Source organism: Eurytemora carolleeae, unplaced genomic scaffold, assembly GCF_000591075.1.
Source record: "Eurytemora carolleeae unplaced genomic scaffold, Eaff_2.0 scaffold997, whole genome shotgun sequence".
Taxonomy (NCBI): domain Eukaryota; kingdom Metazoa; phylum Arthropoda; class Copepoda; order Calanoida; family Temoridae; genus Eurytemora; species Eurytemora carolleeae.
In genome coordinates, this window is record NW_019397236.1 from 106203 (window position 1) to 132916 (window position 26714).

General features: G+C 31.8%; 1 protein-coding gene and 1 long non-coding RNA gene across 2 annotated transcripts in view; both read left to right on the forward strand.

Moving 5' to 3' along the window:
• LOC111712948 (eye-specific diacylglycerol kinase) overlaps positions 1-20477 on the forward strand; it is a 30520-nt gene extending 10043 nt beyond the window's left edge. Inside the window, exons 5-25 of the mRNA XM_023487710.1 lie at positions 1575-1650; positions 2593-2763; positions 3141-3229; positions 3709-3801; positions 5675-5753; positions 6394-6612; positions 6894-6943; positions 7239-7466; positions 7701-7811; positions 9186-9278; positions 9760-9858; positions 12775-12916; positions 13359-13469; positions 13691-13826; positions 14352-14435; positions 14898-14942; positions 15074-15135; positions 16954-16990; positions 17300-17341; positions 19497-19586; positions 20370-20477. Coding sequence (XP_023343478.1) covers positions 1575-1650; positions 2593-2763; positions 3141-3229; positions 3709-3801; positions 5675-5753; positions 6394-6612; positions 6894-6943; positions 7239-7466; positions 7701-7811; positions 9186-9278; positions 9760-9858; positions 12775-12916; positions 13359-13469; positions 13691-13826; positions 14352-14435; positions 14898-14942; positions 15074-15135; positions 16954-16990; positions 17300-17341; positions 19497-19586; positions 20370-20462 — 2150 coding nt within the window. The 3' untranslated portion in view covers positions 20463-20477. The remainder of the gene's footprint in view (positions 1-1574; positions 1651-2592; positions 2764-3140; positions 3230-3708; positions 3802-5674; positions 5754-6393; positions 6613-6893; positions 6944-7238; positions 7467-7700; positions 7812-9185; positions 9279-9759; positions 9859-12774; positions 12917-13358; positions 13470-13690; positions 13827-14351; positions 14436-14897; positions 14943-15073; positions 15136-16953; positions 16991-17299; positions 17342-19496; positions 19587-20369) is intronic.
• Positions 20478-22269: 1792 nt separating this feature from the next.
• Positions 22270-24352, forward strand: LOC111712950 (uncharacterized). Its single transcript, XR_002767563.1, has 2 exons — positions 22270-22380; positions 24197-24352. It is a non-coding gene; the product is annotated as an uncharacterized LOC111712950 (long non-coding RNA).
• The last annotated feature ends 2362 nt before the right edge of the window (positions 24353-26714 follow it).

Genomic DNA, 26714 nt, shown 5'->3' on the forward strand with positions numbered 1-26714 from the left:
GAAATTTCCCAGATACCCAGGCATTTGGGAAATTCCCCAAATTCCTATAGGTATTTGAGGGTGGTATATTTTTAAGATTTTGGAAATTTCTCAAATGACTGGATATTTGGGGAATTTCCCAAAAACCTAGGCATTTGGGAAATTTACTAGATACCCTGGCATTTAGGGAATTTCCCAGATACCCAGGCATTTGGGAAATTTCTGAAATATTTTCAATACACCACCATCAGATTCCAATAGAAACATGGGAAAATCGTTTTTAATATCGTTTTGAAAACGAAAAGGACTTAAAAACCGTACGAAAAATGGGTTGAAAACGAAAACATTGTCATCAATTTAAACGAAAAAAAGTAATATAGTTTTTGTATTAAATAGCATTTGGGAAATTTTCCAAATACTCAGGCATTTGGAAAATTCCCGAAAATTCTCAAATTCCCAAAGGAATTTGAGGGTGGTATATTTTTAAGATTTTGGAAATTTCTCAAGTGACTGAATATTTGGGGAATTTCCCAAAAACCCAGGCATGTGGGAAATTTCCCAGATAGCCAGGTATTTGGGAAATTTCTAAATTATTTCATATACACCAACATCAGATTCCAACGGGAATTTCGGGAATCTGAGAAACTTCCCAAATACCCAGGCATTTGGGAAATTTCCCAGACACCCAGGCAATTGGAAAATTCCCGAAATTTCCCAAATTCCTATAGGAATTTTAGAGTGGTACATTTATAAAATTTTGGAAATTTCTCAAATTTCCCAGATACCCTGGCATTTTGGAAATTTGAAAACAAAAACGACTTAAAAAAATGGGTTGAAAACGAAAATATTGTTATTAGTTAAAACGAAAAAAATGTAATATAGTTTCTATTGAGTTGTTTTCCAGTTTTAAAGAAGTTAACAATATAAAAATGGTTACCAATACCATGGTAACAAATTAAATTAGATAAATATGTTTGATCAACTAAGAATGAGACTTCAGACTTCAGACTCTCTTTGGTCAATCATTAAATAAGCCCTAATAAGACAAAGGCAGAAGACTTTGTTCAACCTTGGAATCGTCATATTTTAAAAGATTTAGGTCGTCTTGTACTGTCATCTTTTGCGGGTAACCCTGTATATATAGTCCTTCTATTGGGAATACAGCGGTAGGTCATAAACGATCATTAACGAAGGGATGTCGTTATCATCGTTTCGTGGGGTGGAGTGGAGTTTGTGGGATATGAAATCTAGTCATACGCAAATTTGCGTTTTAATTGCTCAATTAGAGCCAAAATAATATGCAACCACGCTATCTACGCAATTTGGCTAGCTGGGTCCTTTGTGGGTAACCCTGTATATTTCTAAAATATTTCAACCTGTTTTTCTAACTCTAATTTTTAATAGAAGCCATGCAGAGCCACCAATTCAAAATAACAGATTTTTAGATGGTAAAACAAAAATATATCATTCATTTTTGATCAGATGCAAGTTTAAAGGGTACCAATGTGAAAACAACATGCCACTCTGTCTTAGTTCCTATAATATGAATACAAATCAATACTAAGTTATCTTAGTTTAATATTTTTTTATTTTAGAAAAAGATCTTGTCTGTGCTCTAGGGATACACTCTGGGCTTATTGTTCCTCCTAATTGGCTAATTAAGCTTCCTAAGTAAACTTTTTATAAAATAAAATGGCTGGTTAGATAATAGAAGAAATCTTCTATATTGCTTTAAACTTTCAGAATCTATTTAAAAATTATTGATTTTATGATGACAGCAGGGGTGTATATTTTATGATGACAGCAGGGGTGTATTTTTCAGGAAAAATTATTTTCTTCCCCCCTCCCTTGCTTGCGCAAAATTCTTAAAGGTTTTTTTCCCGCTGAATTGGGGAAAATCATTTTTTGTAAAGGGAAAATCAATGAAGTTTTGGGTAAAAAGTATCAAAAAGAATGAAAAATTGTCTTTTGATGTCAAATTTGTCCTCCTTTTCCTCAAAACATCAAAAACCATTTCCTCCCCATGATGACAGCTTAAAAGTTTTATTCCTGAGATGATGGCAGAATATTAGATTGAATATTTTCTACTGTCAAACACAGATTTTGTAATTCACATTCAAAAATAATTTTATCCTCCGCATAACACAATTTTTTATGGTGCAACAAAAGTATACTTTATCTAAATATAAAAAAGTCGAATTTTGTGGAGCATATGAACATTTTAAAAAGCATTAAACGATTAATAAAGAAACATAAACGTACACAGACAGTAATAACTAGAAAACTGTGAAATATGAAGACGTCATTAAAACAATTTTTAAGTGTATTTGATGTTTTTACAAAGCAAATATTATTTTGTCAGATAGATCTGTGCACATTGCACAATTTCTGTGTTTTTGTTTATTTGGACAATTAGAAAATATAACTTGAGTCTAAAAGTTGTCTCCCTAGTCCCTACCCAGGAAACATTTAAAACAACTGTATGCGCCATGGTGAAGATGTTGGGTAACTAATTCTGGACTTTTGATGTTTTAAAATTTCTATTGCAGAAGATGCTTTATCCAAAAACTGGATTTTTGTTTGTACGATCCTTTTAAATGAATTCTCTTGTAGGAAAGGATATGTCGAGTCTAGCTGGGGTAAGGTTAACCCTGAAAAAATAGAGAAGACGGATTATGACAAGAATTTTATTGTAAAACCGGTTCCTGTCTCCAACTGCCATCCTCTAATTGTGTTCCTAAATCCTAAATCTGGCGGGAACCAGGGAGCTAAACTCATGCAAAGGTAATTGCAGGGGGACACAAAGTGAACTGCAGTGGGAAAAAAGTAAATGCAGGGGGAAACAGAGACAAAGGTTACTGCAGGGAAAAACAAAGGTAACTGCAGGCACCCTTATTTAATCTTTCCGGTAGCATCTAATCCAATCAGGGTGCACTCACACACTTGGTGGCTACCAAGAACCAATAGAGATTTCAACGGCAGCAATAAACGATTATTTCATGGAAAACTAGCAGGAAAAAAATTTTAAGACAACATTCAAAAACATGAAAAAAATGAAAAGTTCACAAGGTCATATCTGTAATGCAATACATGGAAGGAAAAATGTAAATTATGTCTACAGTAACCTGTATTTCTCATAAGTACTGGTTTATTATTATCAGGTTTCAAAGTCTGTTGAATCCTCGGCAGGTGTTTGATCTGACCCAAGGAGGGCCTGGACCTGCCATTGAAATGTTTAAAAACGTCCCAGGTAAACTGTTAAGTACTTGACTGAAGAAATATTCCTGAACCAGGTCAACAGTAGTTCATCATATACCTTTGTTAGTAAACTAAATGCAGGGCGACATAGATTTTTTATGTTTTGTGATGTATTGAAACTACTTTAGAACTGGTAAAAGGTAAAATAACATAGTTGGTTAACAAGTCTATTCTTCTTACCCTGCCAAAGAAAGTTTACATTTTCACAAGAAAGTTGTGAAAAATAGCCCCCCCCCTTCACCCCCATTCCTCCCCATTCCTAACCCATTTCTGTCTAGACACCCGACTGTTATTTCAAGGAACTGTTGAAGCTAGCCAAGCAGCCGTCCTACCCTAAATTGTCTAAGACTTTTAAATCTAGAAAAACTCCACATTATTTATCAGATAAAAGTTTCTAGGGTAAATTTGAGAATCAGGCATTGCCATTTTTGCATGGAGGGTCACTTGAAACAATGCTTATCTTTATTCCAGGTATTCGATTCCTGGCTTGTGGAGGAGATGGTACTGCTGGATGGGTTCTGTCTGTTCTTGATAAAATAACAATTAATCCTTCTCCTCCAGTTGGTAAGATATGCCCACTAAGAAAAAGCAGAAAATTTCTGCTTTAGGAGATTTCATGCCCCCTCCCCCCCTCTTTAGGAAAATGACTATATAGCTTCCCAGTATTGCTTTAACAGCTTAATTTGTTCTTTGTTAATCACTTTATGCTATCATGCATATTGTTGGAATATTTTTAAATAGTCATGAACTATGGATTTAAACTGCCATTTGGATCCAATGGGTTTACTCTTATCAAAATAAAAAGTTGATAAAAAACCAAGTATCTTTTGAACTTTCAAATAAACGAGAAGTTTCTTATTATATGTTCAAAATGAAAATTTAAATAATTTTATCCAACATCAAACTCACAATTAATCAAAGTAAGATTAAAATTTTACATTGGTAGCCAGGGGGCAGGAGGAAAAAAGGTCTAACCAGTTCATTAATAATACATTTGGGGTATTTATTTTTATATATTTATTTATTTCTTTATCCACAAGCTTTTGTTTGGATGCACTGTGTTTGTTTTGTGAAGTTATTTAATAAAAAACAGTTTATATCTTTTTTTTGAGATCTAGATATTTATTATCTCTGTATCGAGTTTATATCAATATGTATATATTTACATTTTTTTAAAATGTATATCTGAATTTGCTCTAAAATCTTTATGAATTCTATCTTATTGCTTAGAGTCATAGTCTCATAGATTACTTCAAATAACAGATAGGACACTAAATGTTGTCTTTTCAAGATTTTGATGAAACTCGTTAACAATATCCCTGAGAGTGCTCTAAAAATAAATATTCCTTTTTCTAAGATTGAAAATGAATACATATTTAAAAGCTACTTATGTTGTTTCAAGAAGGATAAGAAGCATGAATACCTTCCAAACAAAGCGTTTAAATTCAAATAAATGATTTTATTTCATCATCAATATGAATTATTCAGACCAACTTAAAAACTACCATTAAAAATTATTTGAAATAACTTCCAGAGGCCAATGAATTCTTTTTTGTGTGAATCTTTATTTCTTTAACATGTCAAATAGTTGTTTTAATGCTCACCGAGTTTTGGCAAATTCTTGAATCCTAATCCTCTGTACTCTTTAGTCTGTAGGGTAGCACTGTTTTGAAGGATTATTTTCTTAATAATCTATAATGATTGAACAAGACATTTTTGAAGTATCAAAGTTGGCAAAAAATGTTTAAGTTTTAGTAATTTTCCCTGGTCTTTAAAACCATTCACTGAGAAAATTTTTCGATGTGCAGTAGTGATATTACTACTAATAAAGTGAGGAGTCGTTAAATTTGCTCTCATCTAGTAATATATCAATGCAACGTAGTAAAATACCTATGTGTATAGGATTTGAGTGTTATTGAAATTTTGAATGCAACTGCTTCTCATTTTCAATAGCAATATCACTACTGTGCATCAGACATTTTTTCAAAATGTAACATACAAAACCGTGTTAGGCATTTTCCCAAGGGGGACTTCCAAAGTGACAATTTCCCAAGTGGCAACTTCCCAATTGTGCAATTTCCGAAGTGGCAATTTCTCGATGGTTAGGTTAGGCCTTCCAAGACACTGCTTGCTGCAATGTGGGCCAAGCATTGCAGCTAGGATAGGCAAGGAGGCCGAGCACTGAGGCTAAAACAGACTTGTGCTTGCAGCTTGGCAAATTGCACAGTTGGGAAGTTGCAACTTGGGAAAATAACCGTGGGAAGTTCCAACTTGGGAAAATAACCAAACAAACCAAACAAATACAAAGATATCACACAGTTGCCTGCTTTCTCTCTAGCAGAAATTTCCATCTGATATCATATTAAAATTTAAAAATATTGTAAAATTTAATTAAAATAAATTATTAAAGTTAAAACAAAGATATCACAATATTTAGGTGTACTACCATTGGGGACAGGGAATGATCTGTCCAGAAGTCTGGGATGGGGAGGAGGATACATGGATGAATCTATCAGGGATTAACAAACAGTTTACAATAAATCAATATTATTGCAGAGAATATTTTTCTTCTGAATTGTAAGAACTATAATTATGTTCCTTTTTTCATTGCCTATAAAAAAAGGCATTTTGGTAATCATTTTATACTTATGAGAAGGAAACTGGAGAATATGCAGGATTAAGTCAATTTGTGATATATAAACCAATATAAATAATCAATACTTTTTCTTCTTTGTTGTTAAAGGTATAATTTTATTTTTTCATGGCCTATAAAAAATACAAGAACATACTGGTAATCATTTAAGTCCCAATGGATTAAGATTGAGTTTATCAAGATAAAAAGCCAATACAATTTATCAATACCATTTAATTCTTCAACTCTTCTTCTAAGCTGTAAGTAGTATGATTCTACTATGTCTATCCAGTTAGATGTCAGATGTAAATTTGTGTTAAATACATGACATGGAAAACATTTTACACAACAGCAACATTTTCACACTCATTTAAAGCTCAAAATTTTAGCTAGGAATGGGAAAGGTTTCCATTGCAATGAATGCAGTAATGGCACAATTGAAATTTACCATATAGAATTGTGTACAATGTACATGATAGATTTAGAATATTAAGAGATACAATTTTTATTGTTTGGAAATTCAGTGACATATTGATTGGCCTTCAATCTGCAGATACCATAGCCATGGATCGGTGGAGTCTTCTTGTAACACCAAACAAGGAAATTGAGCCTACAGAGGAGAAGGGAGTAGACATACCTCCATTAAATGTTGTGAATAACTATTTCAGCATGGGTGTTGATGCGCAGATAGCTCTTCAGTTTCATGAGGCCAGAGAAGCACATCCAGAGAAGTTTAATTCAAGGTAAAAAATTCTTTACATGAATTTTAATATGTGTTTCCATGAACAAAACTTTTTAAAATTGCCTTTGATAAGAGGTATGTTTTCATGTCAATTGTCAAAAAATTAACCTTTGAGAAAATGTACACTTTTGTCATACATGTTGTAATAAAGTTTTATCACACAAAGATGCGCACAATTGTTTTGATTTTTTTACAGGATCAATTTTCTTTCTCAATTTTACATTTGCTTTGTAAAATTGCAGGTGCATTTTTTGCATTAACATCAATTGTCTCATATTTCAGAATAAAGAACAAAATATATTATGGACAGGCTGGTGGAAAAGATCTTTTAGGTAGGAAAACAATTATGGAATGTTGGTGACATTTCATTGCTGCTATTTGGACTTAGTCTAAGTTTGTTGGCAAAGTTCATTCATAACCTAGAAAACTTTTAATTAGCATTTTGTTTGTTCGGTTCTAATGTTATGCATTAATTTCTACGACTTCCTTTATACAGCACTGCACGTCAGAATCTAGCGTACATTTTCCTCCAAAAGTCCTGACGGGGGTGAGAATGCATTACACTCTGATCTGACTAGTGCTACAATGAGTAAGTATATTTACAAGAGTACAGATATTTATGTCTAGTTGCTAAATGGAAGAAGTTAACTGAATTTGTGACGCTGGAGTGTGATGGTAAAGATATGACTGCAAAGTTGAAGGAGATGAAAATACATAGTCTGCTGTTCCTAAATGTTCCATGTTTTGGATCTGGAACAAGGCCGTGGAACCGAGCTCATGGAGTACAGAAGCTTGATGATGGTCTAATTGAGGTGATTGGGCTTACAACATATCAACTGCCTCTCTTACAAGCAGGTCGGGTATTCATTTGTTTGTTTGTAAACTTAGATTTTATGGTTTTATAATTGATATTTTAGAACTTTAATTTGATGTTTTATAAAAGCGTTGAATCCTTAAAAGAAATCATAAAATTCACATATTGTTCGTTTTTAATTAGTTTATAAAAATATACAGAAAAAATTAATTTCTGAGATAAAGAGGGGAGAGGGGTGTTTAGCAAGTAAATTTTAATTTTCTTGTTTTCTTCAGGTGGACATGGACAATGTATTACACAGTGCAAAACAGCCAAGCTTACCACAAACAAGACTATTCCTGTTCAAGTTGACGGAGAAGCAGTTCGGCTTAATCCCTGCACTATAGGTAAATTATATTTTTGATTTGGGGGGGGGGGGGTGGCGGAAAAGGGCCTTAGTGTAAAGGTATAAAGTTGCAATACATAATCATAACCCAATTTTTTAAGGCCAACTCGATAAAAAAAAAATTAGATAATAAAAGTTTGCTAAATTTTCCGATTAAAAAATACATTATTTTATCTTTATTAGCGGCGTTTCCCTTTTCTCCAATATAAAACTATAAAAAAACTGTTACGTAAGAATCTTGTAAAACTCGATTACTTCTACCCTCTCTAAACACATTCCGTAATCTAATTTTCAATATCAGACCAGAGGTTTTCTTGGTAAATCTAATTCTAAACATCCTTTTTTCTCAGTCATGTAGAATATATAAAGTACATGCGTCTAACCAAAGAGTAACAGTTCACAGAACACATGTTAAAGGGATTGCTATTGTAATTTCAAATGATATTTCACTAAAGAAGAGAAAGTCCGATTCACAACTGCCACTGATATCTAGACAACTATATGAAAGATAGTCGTCAAATATTTAAACAGTCTCGAATTTAAAGCATCGTAACGACTTGGCATTTGGGTTTACCTCACCAAGCCACTTATGATATTTTCTAAATAGACATATAAATTCTGAACCTACAACTTTCTTGTTTCTATCTTAAGTTTTAAATGAGTAATTGGCAAAATACTGCACATCTTGGTTCGCTGTGCAGTACCCTTTAAACCTTAGTTAGATCAATGATTTGGAGAAAATTCCCCAGAATCTTGGGGACAAAAACATTCCGGTTTAGAAACTTGATCTCTATTCTCCATGTCCATGATTACCATTAAGAGGAAAAATGTAAAAAAATTCCACCCAAATGGATGATTTTAAACGTCGACTTTAAGCTCAAACTCAGAAATTTTACATCATTAAAACGTTTTATATGTCTCAAATAAATCTGATTGAAAATTTTGACAATTTCCTATATGTATGTTTTCTGAAGCAGAAATATATCAAGAATTGTTGATCAGGCAATACTTATATGTGGGAACGTCATTATGCCAGGCTTCTTTTTCTCCTGAAATTAATTGAACCCTGTATTCAGAATTAAAATTTAAACTTCTAGATTTAAGTTTAATATGAACTAGGCAAAGCAAAAGTTCAAATTCCATCATGTCTAACTTTCAAAACCATATGTTGTTGCAACCAGATCTTAAAACCTTTGATATTTTGAACAATGAAGTCCAGTGGATCAAATATGCTTTATTATATGTCAAAGATTTACATCAAAATGCAAGGATAAAAGGTTTAGAAAATTCAAATATGAGAAGAGTAATTCTCAAGACTACTATATTATTCAAGAGAAGAGTTAGAAAACAATTCTGAGTAGATTATATTTTTTAGAGATCTCCTTGCTGAACAAAGCCAAGATGTTGGCTAAACGTAAATCTAGTAAGGGAGGAGGAACTTTGGAGAATGAAGAAGAAAACCAAACAGGAGAGCAAACCTTAAAAATAATTTATGTTTAATAAAGTTTTTAAAGCGAAAAATGTTCAGAGCGACACATCCAATGGTTGTTCAAAAAATAATTGGTTTGGGGAGCTGAAGGGGGTACAGACACTACAGAGCCGTCGTGGTCCTGACCTCCTGAGCCTCGCGATTCTTAGGATGACCTCCAAGGAAATGGTTTTTTGAACTTGGAAGTCATTTTGCAAATTAGGAGGCTCTGAAGGTAATTTTGCGTGGATCGCAGCGGCTCTGCACCCCCTCCCTCGAATGGTTCGGACTTTAAAACAGTTTCAATTTTATAAAAGACACTTCTCTAAGGCGTAAGCAAATTATTATTTGACTTGGGCGGGGGGGGGGATACGCTTCTTTCTGTGCTTATAAAATGCCCAGTGGATAAACAATTTTGTAGAGAACGATGTTAACACCACTATATTTATTTGCATTTCAAGTTGTTGCTCTGCATAAATAGTTGAAGTGTGTGTGGTGAGTAAAGATGTATATATTGATCTCTGTATGGATAAAGCAAAACTGCTTGCTGCTGCTAAACCAATCGGAAATATAACTGTGGGTAAGTGACATCAAGGGCATCATATTTTATATGTTTTCAAACACTTGGACTACATAAAATCATAATTTGAGTCTGACTCTTCAAATTTTTTTTTCTGGTGCTCAGAAGTAGATTTTTAATTTTTTTTTTTTTGGGGGGGGGTAATATCCAACATACAACTCTCTTGATTAATTTGCAAGCTATAATTATGTACTTTGAGTAGTTTGATCACCATAACATACAAAAAAAAATATTTTGTATGAGAAATATGGAAAAATGCTGTTTTTAGCGTTTAATGGTTTTTAATTAAAGTAAAGTTTTTTTTTCCAGTAAACACTCTTATCTTCTTATCTGAAAGGAAGTAAAGGAACCTTTTTCTTACGTCGAGTCCTCAACAGCAGTTAACGAACGATTCTGTTCACTAGAAACAAAAACCGTTACAATAAATACGTTAATGTATAACCATAGATAAATAAATAAACATAGATAGCTTATGTACGCAAAATCACCAAGAATTGTACAGTCCGCGAACTCATTCTTCTATGGGTCAAAGTGGACTTCAATGATAAGCGGGGTGGTTTGGTGTTTTAATGGATTTCATAAAATAGAGTCTAAAATAACTCCGAGAATGGAGCTATTTGAACACAATATTTCACTGAGCAATATATCATATTGACGAGAACTGAAGAAGGACATGAGAAGGACTATACTAACTTAAATTTCTCTCTACAGAACTCATGTACACCACAAGTACTCAATGACATAAGAACAGCCAATGTTCACAACCGACCTAGTTAATCTATATAAAAGGAATATCTTTAAAACATCTCTGTACATTTATATCTTTCAAGATGAAAAATGTCGTCTTATGCGCAATCTATCGTTATCTATGTGTATAACGGAAATAGCAGTCTTTAGAAATAATTAACGTTTTATAATCAAAATTCAAAATAGCGGCGACTTTCGTTAATATCTTAACTAAAAATGGGATGAAACTTACAGAACTAATGACAAACAGAAAAGTAGTTTTTTTTAATGATTTTAACTAACACTTAAAAGTTTGAACGTGCCATGCCATATCAACTGATTACACGCTTTATTCTATATTTTTCTCTTCCTCATACCTTTTAACCTGATGTCGTAGACATTTAATATTTTAAACTACAAAAACTCAAAAAAAAACGGGAGAAAAGGTTCTACAGACTCGTTTGTAATAGGATTTTCAAGATTGAGAACATTTTAAAACCTTTTTACAATTTCCAATTCAATAAGACCAATTTTAGGCTTGTAGAACTAAAAATAACAATTTTATAGACTCTTAAAGTTTCCAACTGGAGTGAGTAATTTGGTAAAAATAAGATAATCTTTTGCACAATTTTGTATAAGGGTCTACAGACTTGCTTGTCATCGGATTTTCAAGATTGAAACCTTTATTAATTTGGAAATTGTACGTAGATATTAATAAAGTGTTATCAATCTTGAAAATCCGATTTCAAACAAGTCTGCATAGACCCAGATGTGCAAACGGAGATTATCTTTATTTTACCTTTACTCACTCCAATTGGAAACTTTACTAGCCTCTAAAATTGTATATTGTAGATCTACAAGCCAAAGATTGGGCTCAATAAATTGGAACTTTTATATAGTTTTTAAAAATGGTCTCAATCTTGAAAATCCTATTACAAACAAGTGTATAAGACTATAGCCCTTTATTTCCTGTTTTTTTGTTCCCCTTTTTCTTTGTTTTTTTGTGAACTAAAACGATTCAGAAATACGGAGCAAGTAATCGATTTCTATAAGTCAACCAACTAAGTAACGTCAAACCTAAGTAAATTGAATATAAGATTGCAATTATAACATCTCTTATATAGAAAAGCTGTTGAGAAGAACAAAATGTGTTAAATTCTTGTTTAAAACGAGACAAATCTTATTTCCTCATACTTCTGCATATAAATCAAAACTAGAGGAGCTACGAGCATAGAACAAAGATTATAATAGAAGGGAAAAAACTGTCCCTTTTGGTATGAATTTGTTCTGCCCCTTTGAGCTTGAAAAGGAGTTCAAAGTGTGCCTTCCCTTAAATGTTCACAAATTATAGACAGTACAATGCAAGAATACAGTATGATCCCTTGACATATCTGTTACAATTTCTTCTTTCAATAAAGTTTATGCTGAAATGAACTCGGTAATGTAAAGTAAAGTCTATGCTGAAAGGAACTCGGGAATGATGAAATGTTGTCAGAGAATTGATTTAGAGAAAATTGAATAATTTTCAAGCAAAGGTTTTCTGTAAAAAGATGTTCCAGGGCCCAAAAGGTTAAATAGTGCAATTGTGTGAAGCACACCTGGAGTATGGAAACAGTACAACAAAATGGCGGTTTTACACTTTTTTTAACTTAATTCCACTCTATACTCTTCTATTTTCTTTGGCTACGAGGTTACAAAGTTTCAATTTATTAATTTTATCTTCTCGGTCTAGTTTGCAGTGAAGAAAAGAACGATTAAAATATATATTTTGCTAAAGGGATTTTTTTTCGGATTTTTAAAATAAATATTATAGGTATATTTATATTCTAAAATATCATGCTTGTCAGCAGAAGAAAAACAATTCAGAAAATATTTTAGTTTTCTGGAAAAAAAATACAAAGACCATGACAGGAAGGCTTTTAAAAAACTGTTGCATTTACCATAACCAGTTCCTATCATGTCACAGTAAAATGTACACAAACCCTAACATCCAATTTTATTTATTTTTAACAATTTTTTATTTTATAATTTTTAATGTAGGTAGTACAATTTATGTTTTTTCTCATTTTAACATTGCTAATATCTCCATGTCTCATGTCCTTGGAAATTTTGAAAATTTTTCTCAACTGACATTTTTTTTCGAACTCACTGTCCCCCAACTTTACATCTAACAAAAATTGCTATTTGTAGATGTAGGATCTGACCTGAAGAAGGTTAGAAGTATGGTGAACAAGCTTCAAGATAAGATAATGAAGAAAGGTGGCTCTAGTCCTAATATTAAGGGATCAGAGTGGTCGTTCATTGATTTCATCTCAGCTAGAAACTGTTTCAGGTAAACTTACAAGGGAGTGTTCGTAAAAAATGAAAAGGGGTGTATTTTTTCATATTCGATACACAAGTCGATTATTTCGGCCGCTTTGTGTCTCTGCTCTCAATATTTCAGGGATTTCATTTTGGAGAACCACCTAGAAGTAAAAAAAATCGTCCTCAAAAAGTAGAAATACAAAATTATGAAATACTAACTATTATACGAATGCATCGAATTAAATTTATACATTTATCAAGGTAAAATTTGTTGTCATAGATATATAATTCAATTCGATATCAGCCTATTATACCCCTTTTATTTTTTTTTCGGAAAGACTCCCTTTAGATGTGCAAAAATGGCGCGGCAGACAACATTTTGGAAATCCCAAAATTTTTATATTTTATAACCCGCTAAAACAGTCTAAATTATAAATATTGCTGCTTGATTTACAAGTTTATTGTTTTAGAATTGACCGAAGTAATGAGTGCTTGCATTTCTTGATTGATGTGTGTGAGAACCAGCTTATAATATATGATAATGAAATCTCTTCAGCAGTAATATCGGCTCCAGAGAAAAGGTTCAAAGACAATGAGATAAACTATAATTTAACATTTCAATTAGCAAAGAAACAAATTGGAAAATTAGAAGAATTAAAAAACTAGTTTTTAGCCCGTTATTTTATTATGCCAGAAGTTTTTTTTTCGAGATTTAAGATCTNAAAAAATTAAGAACACATTTTTTAAACTTTGGAAATCACATTTTTCTAAATCACATATTTTTAATTGCTTTGACTGTTAGTAAGTCTGGGTTGAGTACGCCTGTGGCACCTGGTTCTCGTTCCACTACTGCCTCACCTTGTAAACCTGCCTCAGCCAATCAGAGGAAGGATTCTGGTCCCGCCAATCAGAGAGCAGTAACCCCTGTCCCAATTCAGGAAACCATAGTTTTTAATCATATACATTTTTGATATCATTTAAAGCAGCTTAGTCTGAAAGAGCTGGAAACTTTTGTAGTAAATCAGAAATTAATATGTATATTTTGTGAGTCCAAGTAAAATGTTTATTCCTTTTTGATATTCCAGATCAGATCCTGGAAGCATTGACCAATCAAAAATCTCCCATCCAATGAGAGATCATGAAAACACCAATCAGCTGTTATTCAAGGATTTTGATTTTTAAATTGAAGTTTTAACCGTAGAAATTGAGTGAAGGCATAAAAGCGTTATTTCATGAAAAAAATTCTAAACTCTGAATATGAAAATACGACAAATCAAATCAATTATTTGTCATTTTCAGCTTTCTTAAGCTAAATTTAGTACTTCTTAACCACTAATAACCCTGTTTAGACTAGAATACTAATTAATAGCCACTATTTTTGCCGAATTCAAGTCTGTTTCAAGCTAACACAGTCACATTTCGGAAACACTCCCTTTAAGATAAAAAGTATTGTTTCTACCAAGGAGAGTACTAGTTTCCATCTAACTGTACCAATTCTTCGTGAAGGGTGCAGTATTTTAGAGAAAACATCAGAGGGGGTTTTAAAGGTAGGATCAGCAATAAAAAGGATAATTACAAAAAACGGACATACTAAATCACAATTTATGATTTGCAATTAATATTTAATAGAATTAAAACCTAAAAATGTAAAATTCTTAAAGAGAAAATGCAAAAAAATTAAAGCTATAAAGGGTGAACCATTAAAACAGGCAGATTTCACTTTGTAATGTAATTTTGAAAACTGTTTATTTTCAATTAGGATTTCTATATATGCAAAAGTGGGTTGCGCATTTCTACTCACTACTTTAGGAGAACATAAAAAGAATTATCAGAAATTAACACTTTTCAAACGTCGAGGCACGAGAATATCATTCACATTATTGATCAGATAAAGGTTTCAAGGGTACCGTTGTGAATCAAGAATTGCAATCAATGCATGGAGGCCAGAGGGTCACTTGAAATTTCGATAACAGTTCCTTTAAGGTTAATATATCTTTTTTTTATCTAAGGCGGCAAGGCTAGGAGATCTAGACATGCTGAAGGATTTACAACAGGTTATAGAATATTTATTACAGAGATTCGAATAAGGGGAGCATACAGGGGTGTGGAGGGGGGGGGGGGCAGAGGTTGAGTCTTACCGATCGATATTTTAAGAAAATATAATTTTCATAAACATATTTTCCAGGAGGGATATTCTTTATTGTCAATTGATGAAACAGCAAAAACAGCTCTTCACTACGGTTCCAGGTAAAAAAAGCTCTTCACTACGGTTCCAGGTAAAAATACAGCTCTCCGCTACGGTTCCAAGTAAAAATACAGTGTCAGTGATTTTTATTATCATCATTATTTGAAGCAAATCTTATCAAGCCTGCAGTATCTTTCTACTGTATCCAGTTTCTATCTATCGTATCCAGTATCTATCTACATTATCCAGTATCTATCTACAGTATCCAGTATCTATCTACTGTTTTCAGTATCTATTTACCATATCCAGTAACAATCTACTGTATCCAGTATTTATATACAGTATTCAGTATTTATCTATCTACTGTTTTCAGTATCTATTTACCGTATCCAGTAACTATCTATCTATTGTATCCAGTATTTATATACTGTATTCAGTATTTATCTACTGTATCCAGCATCTATCTATTGTATCTCTTCCTACTTCCTACTTACTTCTTATTTATTGTAATCAGTATTTATTTACTGTATCCAGTATCTATTTATCTACTGTATCCAGTATCTATTTATCTACTGTATCCAGTAATTATCTATCTACTGTATCCAGTATCTATCTTTTTACTGTATCCAGTATCTATCTATCTAGTTTATCCAGTAACTATCTATCTACTGTATCCAGTATCTATCTATCTACTGTATCCAGTATCTATCTATCTATTGTATCGGGTATCTGTCAATCTACTGTATCCAGTAACTTTCTATCTACTGTATCCAGTATCTATCTATCTACTGTATCCAGTACCCATCTATCTATTGTATCGGGTATCTATCTATCTACTGTATCAAGTAACTATCTATCTACTTTATCCAGTATCTATCTATTTACTGTATCCAGTATCTATCTATCTATTGTATCGGGTATCTATCTATCTACTGTATCCAGTAACTATCTATCTACTGTATCCAGTATCTATCTATTTACTGTATCCAGTATCTATCTATTTACTGTATCCAGTATATATCTATCTACTGTATCCAGTATCTATCTATCTACTGTATCCAGTATCTATCTATCTATTGTATCGGGTATCTATCTATCTACTGTATCCAGAAACTATCTATCTACTGTATCCAGTATCTATCTATCTACTGTATCCAGTATCTATCTATCTACTGTATCCAGTATCTATCTATCTACTGTATCCAGTATATATCTATCTATTGTATCGGGTATCTATCTATCTACTGTATCTAGTAACTATCTATCTACTGTATCCAGTATCTATCTGTCTATTGTATCGGGTATCTAATTGAGTTAGAAACTTAGAAGTTAATATCCGTCTAGGTCAGACAATGGATAGGAAATTTGTTCTTTTTTCTTATGTTTTTATTTGTGACAAAATATATTTCTGTAGAAAATATTTTTCCTCGTTAAAACAAACAAAAAATGAATCAAATTACAGAAAACACTATTTTTATCCAACTAATTTCTTTCGTTTGGGGTTATAGAAATAATCTTAAAATCCTTCAAAAATAGTACAAGGAAAAAAATATTTTTAGAGATTTAATATGAAAATTCGGAATCACGATTTGGGCCATTTCTATAGCATTGAGTTAAGGTTTGGGCCAATTCTGCAAAGTTTAAATTTCAAATTATTTTTAATGTTAAAAACGGACCTCAAAACTTTGCCCATCAGTGGTGCCATATGAATTCAATTTTTTTAGCTATATTTGATCATTTTTTTTATTTTTATTTCGTAATACCCCCCCCCCCCTAAAAAAAAAATTAAAGCTCCAACCCATGGAAAAAGTCCTGTGTAAGCTCCTATTTGATATGATTATAGCGCAATTGAAATTAATTTGAAATTCCAATTTCTTCAGGTTTGGACATAAAGAAGTTATTAGATTTCTACTGCAGGAAATAGTTTCAATAATATATACATCAAAATAAAAGTATAAATTTATCAATATTGGTGTTAATTAAAATAGATAAATAAATAGAAAACAAATTATCACCAGTGTATTTTAGAAGTCTATTTATGGCTTTGACATTTCTTTTTAAAGTCTATATTCAATTAATAAAAATATATTTTAAATGAGAAAGTAACATTTAATTATAAACAATTAATGTCACCCTACATATGCATGGCAAGGGCAACCGTAGCTTTTTAATTAAAAAAAAATATTTTTTTTATAAAATATATTTTTTTAAACTTATTGAATCTAGAAATCTCCTTCCTGTATTGTGGATATGACAGATAATGAAAAGGTATGAAAATATTTCAAGTCAAATTTTTAGTAAGGTCTATTTATGGACTAAATTTATAGACTAAAATTACGGACTAAATTTATGGACTAAATTTATGGACTAAATTTATGGATGAAATTGTCTCTTAAGATTACAACAATTGTCCCTTAACAATTAAAAAATGCATTGTTATTAGGGTTTCCACGAAACTAGCATGTATTGTTGCGCTAAATTTGAGTAATTTTTGCGCACAAATATTTTTTGCAAACTTTTGCACATCTTTTGTGCATAAAGCGCATTATATTTTTGTGCGTTTTTTGGGGTAATTTGAGAAAAACGTACATTTTTACTTAAAACATGATAATTTTAAGCAACTTGATCAAAATTGATAGTTTCAGCACAGAAACAAACAACTAAAGGGTTATTCAACACTTTACAAACAATATCATGATATTCGACTCTAAATTGGTTACGTTTAGTTAGAAAAGGTCAAATTGAGGAACAAAAATTAATGAAATACTAATTGAAAATTGATGCATAGTTCTTTTTTAGATGTCAGAATCGTTGAGTGGTGGCAACCTTTGATATATGAAATGTTGACTACTTCTATTCTAATGTATATGATTGAAATATTAAAATATACAGCCTCAAATTTAAAGTATCGTGACGCCTTTGGTTTTTCCTCACACCTCACAAATCCTATTTTTTCTGGGCCTAGACATACATTTTGAAAATGCTACGCGTCTGTTTCTGACTTAAGTTTTAAAGACTGGTTGACTATATACTGCTCAATGTTTGAGTGAGAGTGTGCACATTTTTATTTACATAGTGCCATCATGCATCAGGTTGCAAAATAGAGGTTTAGGCAAGTAATCAGTTCCCTTTTCAGCATTGCAATTATATGCCAGCAAGTGCAATCTAATAGATAACTAATCTATACAGTGTACACCTTTAATTAACCTTTTAATGAGAATATGTTCCTCAAAATTGCGCAAAACAGAAATACACAATTTTGCGCGAATTGAAGTTTGCGAATTATTGCGCAAAGAGCTATTTTTTCGCACAAAAATGTAGCGCAACGAAAGCAAAAATTTGCGCTTTCTTTCGCAAAAATTGCGCAAAAGATTTGCGAATGGAAACCCTAATTGTTATATAAGCCTAACTCTGACAGCAGATTAAAGTTTAAAGGATTTTTTTGTTAATTTTTAGAAGTATCTTTTTATACTGATATAAATATTGTGTTTAATAACCCTTTAAAGGGGGGGATACCGATAAATGTTCGTTATGGGTTTTCTTCCGAGTTATTAAACAATTGTTTAAAAAAAGTTTCTTTTGCATGCGGACTATCCCCTTTGGTGAAATTTTACAACCGAATTAACGTTATTATTTAGAAGTTATACACAGTAAAACGTCTCATATGGTATCAAATGTATTCTAAATTTGTTCTCTGTAATACTACAGTCCCAACTATAACGTTACCTAGCTGGTCCCTTCTTTTAAAGAGGTTGCATTATTTAATATTCCTTGTGTATACATTTAAAAAAACCTTACTTATCAAATTCTAGGCTTTCAGGGCGGTTCACGCCCAACTATTTTAATTGTGAACATTTTCTCTATGTATACATTGTAAAAAAGTAAAAAAAGTTCACGGATTTTATAAAAAAAATTGTGGATTCTAAAATTTAATTAGAATCAAATTTTGCTGGATGCTACTTTTTGAGATTTTGATCATCCATAAATCTTCCCTGGGGTCATGTGATGTGCCCGATCGGTTCAGCCGTTTTTATGTTTATCAGCTACAAACAGACAACAAAACACCCAGACAGGGAAACAAAGCATACATATATGTATGGGTGTATGTATGTATGAATGTTCCGGCGGGCATTTTCAATCACAGAGTAAAGAAGATGTGTAGAGTGCTAGTGCTTTTATTTATTGAAACCTCCATTTTGATTTAAACTTTTCAACCTTGTGGACCCTGAAATTCAATTCAGGTTTTTAAATGTTTAAAGTTTAAAATGTTTCCAGGGAGGTTTTAGGCATGTTGGCCAATATTTAGTGGTTACTTTGGTTTGACAGCGACTGTGTTGACAATTACTAAAAAAGGATTATTAAGTTTATTTGGTATTAATAAATTCGTGAACCATCCCTTTAAAATCTAAAGTGATATATGCAGGGTCAGACTGCTCTTCATAAAGCAGCTGCTTATAAACGTCGAGATATCTGCTGTATGCTGATAGCTGCTGGAGCTAGTCTAGTAATACAGGTATATATATAGCTGATAGCTGATAGTCTAGTGATACAGGTTTGTTCATAGCTGATAGCTGATAGTCTAGTAATACAAGTTTACTCATAGCTGATAGCTGATAGTCTAGTAATACAGGTTTGTTCATAGCTGATAGCTGACAGTCTAGTAATACAGGTTTACTCATAGCTGATAGCTGATAGTCTAGTAATACAGGTTTACTGAAAGCTGATAGCTGATAGTCAGAAATACAGGAATATACATACATGATGGCTGATAGTATAGTAATACAGGTTTATTCATAGCTTATAGCTGATAGTCTAGTAATACAGGCATCCTCATAGCTGATAACTGAAAGGCTAGTAATACAGGTGTACTCATAGCTGATAACTGACAGTCTACTGATACAGAAGTACTATAGTTGATAGCTGATAGTCTTTGAAATTTGATTAACAGCTCAGATTCCACTTAAAACTAATAACACCTTGAATCTTTAAAAAACCAGAAATGATGTCCATCCCTATTCAGGATAAGGATGGATAAGTAATTAAACCTTGAATGTTAAAAAACAGAAATGATGTCCATCACTGTTCATGATAAGGACGGATAAGAAATAACACCTTGAATAAAAAAAAGAAACGATGTTTATGTTTATTCAGGACAAGGACGGAGAAGCAATAAAACCTTAAATGTTAAAAAAAAAACACCAGAAACGATGTTCATCTCTATTGAGAATAATTGGACGGAAAACTAATGAAACCTTGAATGTTTAAAAAACAAGAAATGATGTCCATCTCTATTCAGGATAAGGACGGAAAGACTCCAAGTCAGTTGGTTGAACACGAGGATACAGAGCTCTTCTCCTACCTGGAGTCCCAACGACAGTTTCAGGTTTAAAATCTTATTTTCAAAAAACCTGTAAAATTACTCTAATATATGCTAAAAATTCAAGTCAACAACTCATATTATCAAATATTCAGCGAGACGGTTTTACAATTTATTATTATTATTTATACAAACACGAATAAAAATAAGAAAATACTATACGAATCAATAATGCATGAATGGATAATAGATATGAATAGATAATAAAAGATCAACCAAAATCACACCATCATTACAATACAATCCATTCATTAAGGCAAAAGGCTAAATTTAACACTGATATCATCATATTTTAAGAGATTTATGTTGTTTTTACAGTCTCATCCTTTGTGGGTAACCCTGTATGTTTATGCAATAAGTATGAAAGTGATTGTCCAGCCTCCTGTGGAATAAAGTATTGTACTACTCAAAGAATCAAAGTTTATAATTTCAAATGTGTTCACCATCATGTTGCAAAGATAAAGGAGTTCAAAATTTTATTAAAATAAGACGCAAACAGCAATATAAAATCCAATAAAAGTAAAAAAATAAGATATATTAGAAAATATGTGTTCTGATTTTATTTATGTGAAATGTTTAAAGTAAATCAGTGTACTCAAGATCAAAATGAGTTCGGCGCATTTGTTTTTACGACGCAAATTATATACTATTATATCAGAATAAAGCGGAGTAAAAGTCGTCTTCGTTATGTCTAGTTCAGTTAAAAACGTAGCTAAAGATAACAACATCTTTAGCTACGTTTCTAACTAAAAAACTAAACGAAACCCGACTTTCCTTATAACCTTATCTGGTTATCATCTCATGAAACTGATTTTTGTTTTATTTAAATCATTTTAAAAATCACAATTCAAAGACAAAGGGAAAAATGCAATTCTTACTTACTAACTCTTGTGGATTGAGCTTTGAGTTTAAATAAAAGCATTTTTATTCTTGATCTCTAATAGTATTCACAAGAAAACAAAGTTTCGCCAAACTGCATAGCAAAGTTTTATTTCATACAATAACACATTTAGCTGTCTTTTTTACTGACTGTTTCCTTGAAAGGACTTTGGACGTACTTTTAAAAGAACCTAGAGTGAGAACCAGAAAACTGTGGAATAGGAATACAACCTTTGTACTTTAATTATGGGTTTAAATAGACTACTGAACATGAGACACAGAAATTGTTGAGTATAAACAGGCTCAATTCACTCCATAAGTGATTTAATAAGAAACAGAATCATTTCACTTTATAAGTGATTTAATAAGTTACTACTAATAAAACTATTTGCTTGTAACAACATGAAATGTACTCAAGTATTTCTTTAAAGTCGTCTTCCTATTCCACAGTTTTCTGGTTTTCACTGTATATGCTAAGGGTAACATGCCCGAGTCCCAACGATATACCTTAAATACATACAAATAGTCTTTGAAATTTGATTAACAGCTCAGATTCCACTTAAAACTAATAAAACCTTGAATCTTTAAAAAACCAGAAATGATGTCCATCCCTATTCAGGATAAGGACGGATAAGTAATTAAACCTTGACTGTTAAAAAAACAGAAATGATGTCTATCACTGTTCATGATTAGGACGGATAAGAAATAACACCTTGAATTAAAAAAAACAGAGATGATGTCTATCACTGTTCATGATTAGGACGGATAAGAAATAACACCTTGAATTAAAAAAAAATAAACGATGTTTATGTGTATTCAGGACAAGGACGGAGAAGCAATAAAACCTTAAATGTTAAAAAAAAACACCAGAAACGATGTTCATCTCTATTGAGAATAATTGGACGGAAAACTAATGAAACCTTGAATGTTTAAAAAACAAGAAATGATGTCCATCTCTATTCAGGATAAGGACGGAAAGACTCCAAGTCAGTTGGTTGAACACGAGGATACAGAGCTCTTCTCCTACCTGGAGTCCCAACGACAGTTTCAGGTTTAAAATCTTATTTTCAAAAAACCTGTAAAATTACTCTAATATATGCTAAAAATTCAAGTCAACAACTCATATTATCAAATATTCAGCGAGACGGTTTTACAATTTATTATTATTATTTATACAAACACGAATAAAAATAAGAAAATACTATACGAATCAATAATGCATGAATGGATAATAGATATGAATAGATAATAAAAGATCAACCAAAATCACACCATCATTACAATACAATCCATTCATTAAGGCAAAAGGCTAAATTTAACACTGATATCATCATATTTTAAGAGATTTATGTTGTTTTTACAGTCTCATCCTTTGTGGGTAACCCTGTATGTTTATGCAATAAGTATGAAAGTGATTGTCCAGCCTCCTGTGGAATAAAGTATTGTACTACTCAAAGAATCAAAGTTTATAATTTCAAATGTGTTCACCATCATGTTGCAAAGATAAAGGAGTTCAAAATTTTATTAAAATAAGACGCAAACAGCAATATAAAATCCAATAAAAGTAAAAAAATAAGATATATTAGAAAATATGTGTTCTGATTTTATTTATGTGAAATGTTTAAAGTAAATCAGTGTACTCAAGATCAAAATGAGTTCGGCGCATTTGTTTTTACGACGCAAATTATATACTATTATATCAGAATAAAGCGGAGTAAAAGTCGTCTTCGTTATGTCTAGTTCAGTTAAAAACGTAGCTAAAGATAACAACATCTTTAGCTACGTTTCTAACTAAAAAACTAAACGAAACCCGACTTTCCTTATAACCTTATCTGGTTATCATCTCATGAAACTGATTTTTGTTTTATTTAAATCATTTTAAAAATCACAATTCAAAGACAAAGGGAAAAATGCAATTCTTACTTACTAACTCTTGTGGATTGAGCTTTGAGTTTAAATAAAAGCATTTTTATTCTTGATCTCTAATAGTATTCACAAGAAAACAAAGTTTCGCCAAACTGCATAGCAAAGTTTTATTTCATACAATAACACATTTAGCTGTCTTTTTTACTGACTGTTTCCTTGAAAGGACTTTGGACGTACTTTTAAAAGAACCTAGAGTGAGAACCAGAAAACTGTGGAATAGGAATACAACCTTTGTACTTTAATTATGGGTTTAAATAGACTACTGAACATGAGACACAGAAATTGTTGAGTATAAACAGGCTCAATTCACTCCATAAGTGATTTAATAAGAAACAGAATCATTTCACTTTATAAGTGATTTAATAAGTTACTACTAATAAAACTATTTGCTTGTAACAACATGAAATGTACTCAAGTATTTCTTTAAAGTCGTCTTCCTATTCCACAGTTTTCTGGTTTTCACTGTATATGCTAAGGGTAACATGCCCGAGTCCCAACGATATACCTTAAATACATACACATCAGAATTTTGAAAAACAGCAAATTTTATCAAATTCCCTTCTTGTCGCTGCTGCGTATGGTTGCCAGTCACTTCGGTGGAGAACTGTTGAAAAAAATATCTTTAAAATTGGACACAAAACTTTTTAGAAATGTAAACTTGAAGTTTAAACTTTTGTATTGTAAATCTGGGGATCAAGAATTAATCTCCATCTTATGTAAATCTACGGATTAATTTAATTAATCTTTGATATTCCTTGATGGTCCTATACCCTATCCAGGGCTAACTTAATTAAGAAATCAAGAATTTAGGTCTAAATTTAAAAGTGTTTACTTTGGATATCGAGATCTAGCGCTCATAATTAACAATATTCTTTAAATCTAGTTTTGTAAGATGAAATTACTAAACTTTTATAAATGTTTATAACAATATTCTTTTTCAGGAGGTGGCCCTTGAAGATTTGGAAACAAACCTTTAGTGCTCTATTTTAAACATATTGTTATCTTTTCAGAGATCTGATTCGTTTATTAAACCTTTTTCTTTTTCATTAATAGCTATTATATAAAGACTTAAAAATAAACACGACTTGAAAATTGTTTTTTGATATGAAATGTTCTCCGTCATCGTATAACGATTGAAATTCCCATTTTTATCCTGTTCATTTTGACAATTTTGCTTTAGTCAAAATATGTAACACATTTTCTTTGATTTCATGGTCGTCACTTTATTGTATTTAGTAGAGAGATGAAATAGCCAATAAATTAGTTTATTTATCTACTCCTTTTGAAGAGTTATTTCTAGTTCTTAAATTAGGTTTTATAAAAAGGGTTTTATCATAGTGCATTGGGGCCTATCAAACTTTGGAATAGGAAGAGTGTGCATAAATTTTTAGCAATGGGCATACCTAAAGCGTCCAGATTGTATAATTTAAAAAAAGGATTTAAAATGTTAAATTGTGTTCATTTTGAAATCAAATTTGTTTAACTTGTAGCTAAATCATGTTAATTTTTAAATCAAATCTGTTTATTTAAATCTTGTCTTAGTTAAATCTTAAGCAATAAAATGTTGCTAAAATTTTCAAAAATTGCAAATATCAAATTACTTCAAAATATTCGTAAAAGTAATTTTTTACATAAGAATATAATTTCATATAACAGAAGCTTATTTTCTAAGAGCATGAGCGGAGTATTTGTTTGAAATGTGAAAAGAAACTGATTTCTCACATTTTTCAAATTTTTTATCATTATAACTTTGCAACCTTATGGTTTACAATGGACATCTTTAGTAGTTCAATTTTTGACAATGCGAAAAAAGCAGAATTTGTAGTTTGAAATATCGTAATTCAGAAAACTGTGAAATCAGGTTGAAAAGAAACAGAGATGAGAAAATTAGTATAACGACAAGTAATACAAGAACTTTTAGGGTCTGTCCTAGAAAACGATTTTTGGCCCCCCCCCAGGGCACCCCCCTCTCCTATCGATTTTGTACATGACCTAGATTTAAAATATTTTAACAAAAAAATATTTATTTTGTATTATTTTAGGATTAGGCTGGGTTAGAACAATTTCAAGGCTGAGTGCTGCGGCTAGGACAGGATAGGGGATGACCCCAACTTTATGTGTTAAAAAGGAGGGGGAATGGAAGGGGTTCCAAAAATTGTTCTCTAGGAAATTGCTAACTTTTGTTAAGATCTTTTGAAAAATATCTTGTGGAGGGGCGCCGCCCTATGGGATTGAAGGGGCTAGGAGATGCCAACCTCTGGGATTGAAGGGGCTAGGAGATGCCACCCTCTGGACTTGAAGGGGTTAGGAGATGCAAACCTCTGGGCTTGAAGGGGCTAGGAGATGCCACTCTCTGGGATTGAAGGGGCTAGGAGATGCCACCCTTTGGGATTGAAGGGGCCACTAGTTGTGCCACTTATTATGGATTGCGAATTACAAAACCCCTTCAGCTTACGTAAATCAAAATATTAAATTTTGTTAAATTATGTTTCGTGTAAATTTGACTTTATTTAATAAAAGTTAATAAAATATTCTTGATAATTTCTAGAATTTAAATNAAATTAAAACTCAGCCCTCATAGTCTAACGTTTTATGAACAACATTTTCATCAGACATATATCTAACGTTAGACTAATCAATTTAGTATTCAGAGAAAAGTTATGAAACGTTTTGATTTACAGAATTACATTTTTTAAATGTTATACTTTTCATTATTGAAATTTTACTCTGTAAAAAAAACTTTCGCTTCCTGATTATTAAAATAATAACCCATTTCTGCAACGTTGAAATTTTCATTATACTAAAAGGGAAAACGTTTCTAAACATTTTCATAAACAGTAATGCATTTTCAGTTATACAACGTTACACTTTTTATAAGTTGAACAAATAATTCTGAAAACGTATCCACCCCCAAAGAGGGGTTTTGAACGTCGAAGGATTTACAGATCTTTAAAAAGTTTTATATGTCTCAAATGAATCCGAAAGAAGTTTTCCACAACACTGCATACTCAGTTCAACTACCTTACATAGCCAGTCACGATCTTGTCAGCTATCAATGTCAACAAGGGCAAAGCTTGTAATCTATCGATTCCATGATCTCGTCAGCTTTCAATATCAACACGGACACAAGCTTGTAATCTATCAATGCCAAACCTCCGGGCATGCGGATAAATATAAACGTAGTTAATCTAATCACAATACATGTTTTAATCATGTTACGTAGTTCAGGTTTTAATAATACTATGTTACATGATATTTATCACAATTACACGATATTTATCACATATATACATGTATCTAATCTGGGGTTGACCAGCTTCATTCTATTGATGTAATAAACATAGCAAGAAAAATATACTAGCTTTGCTAGAGAACCAAATATATTTGTATTCTGACGCAATAAAATATTTTCCAAATACTTCTTTAAAAGCTGAAACCAATTCTTTAATGTTTCTGCTA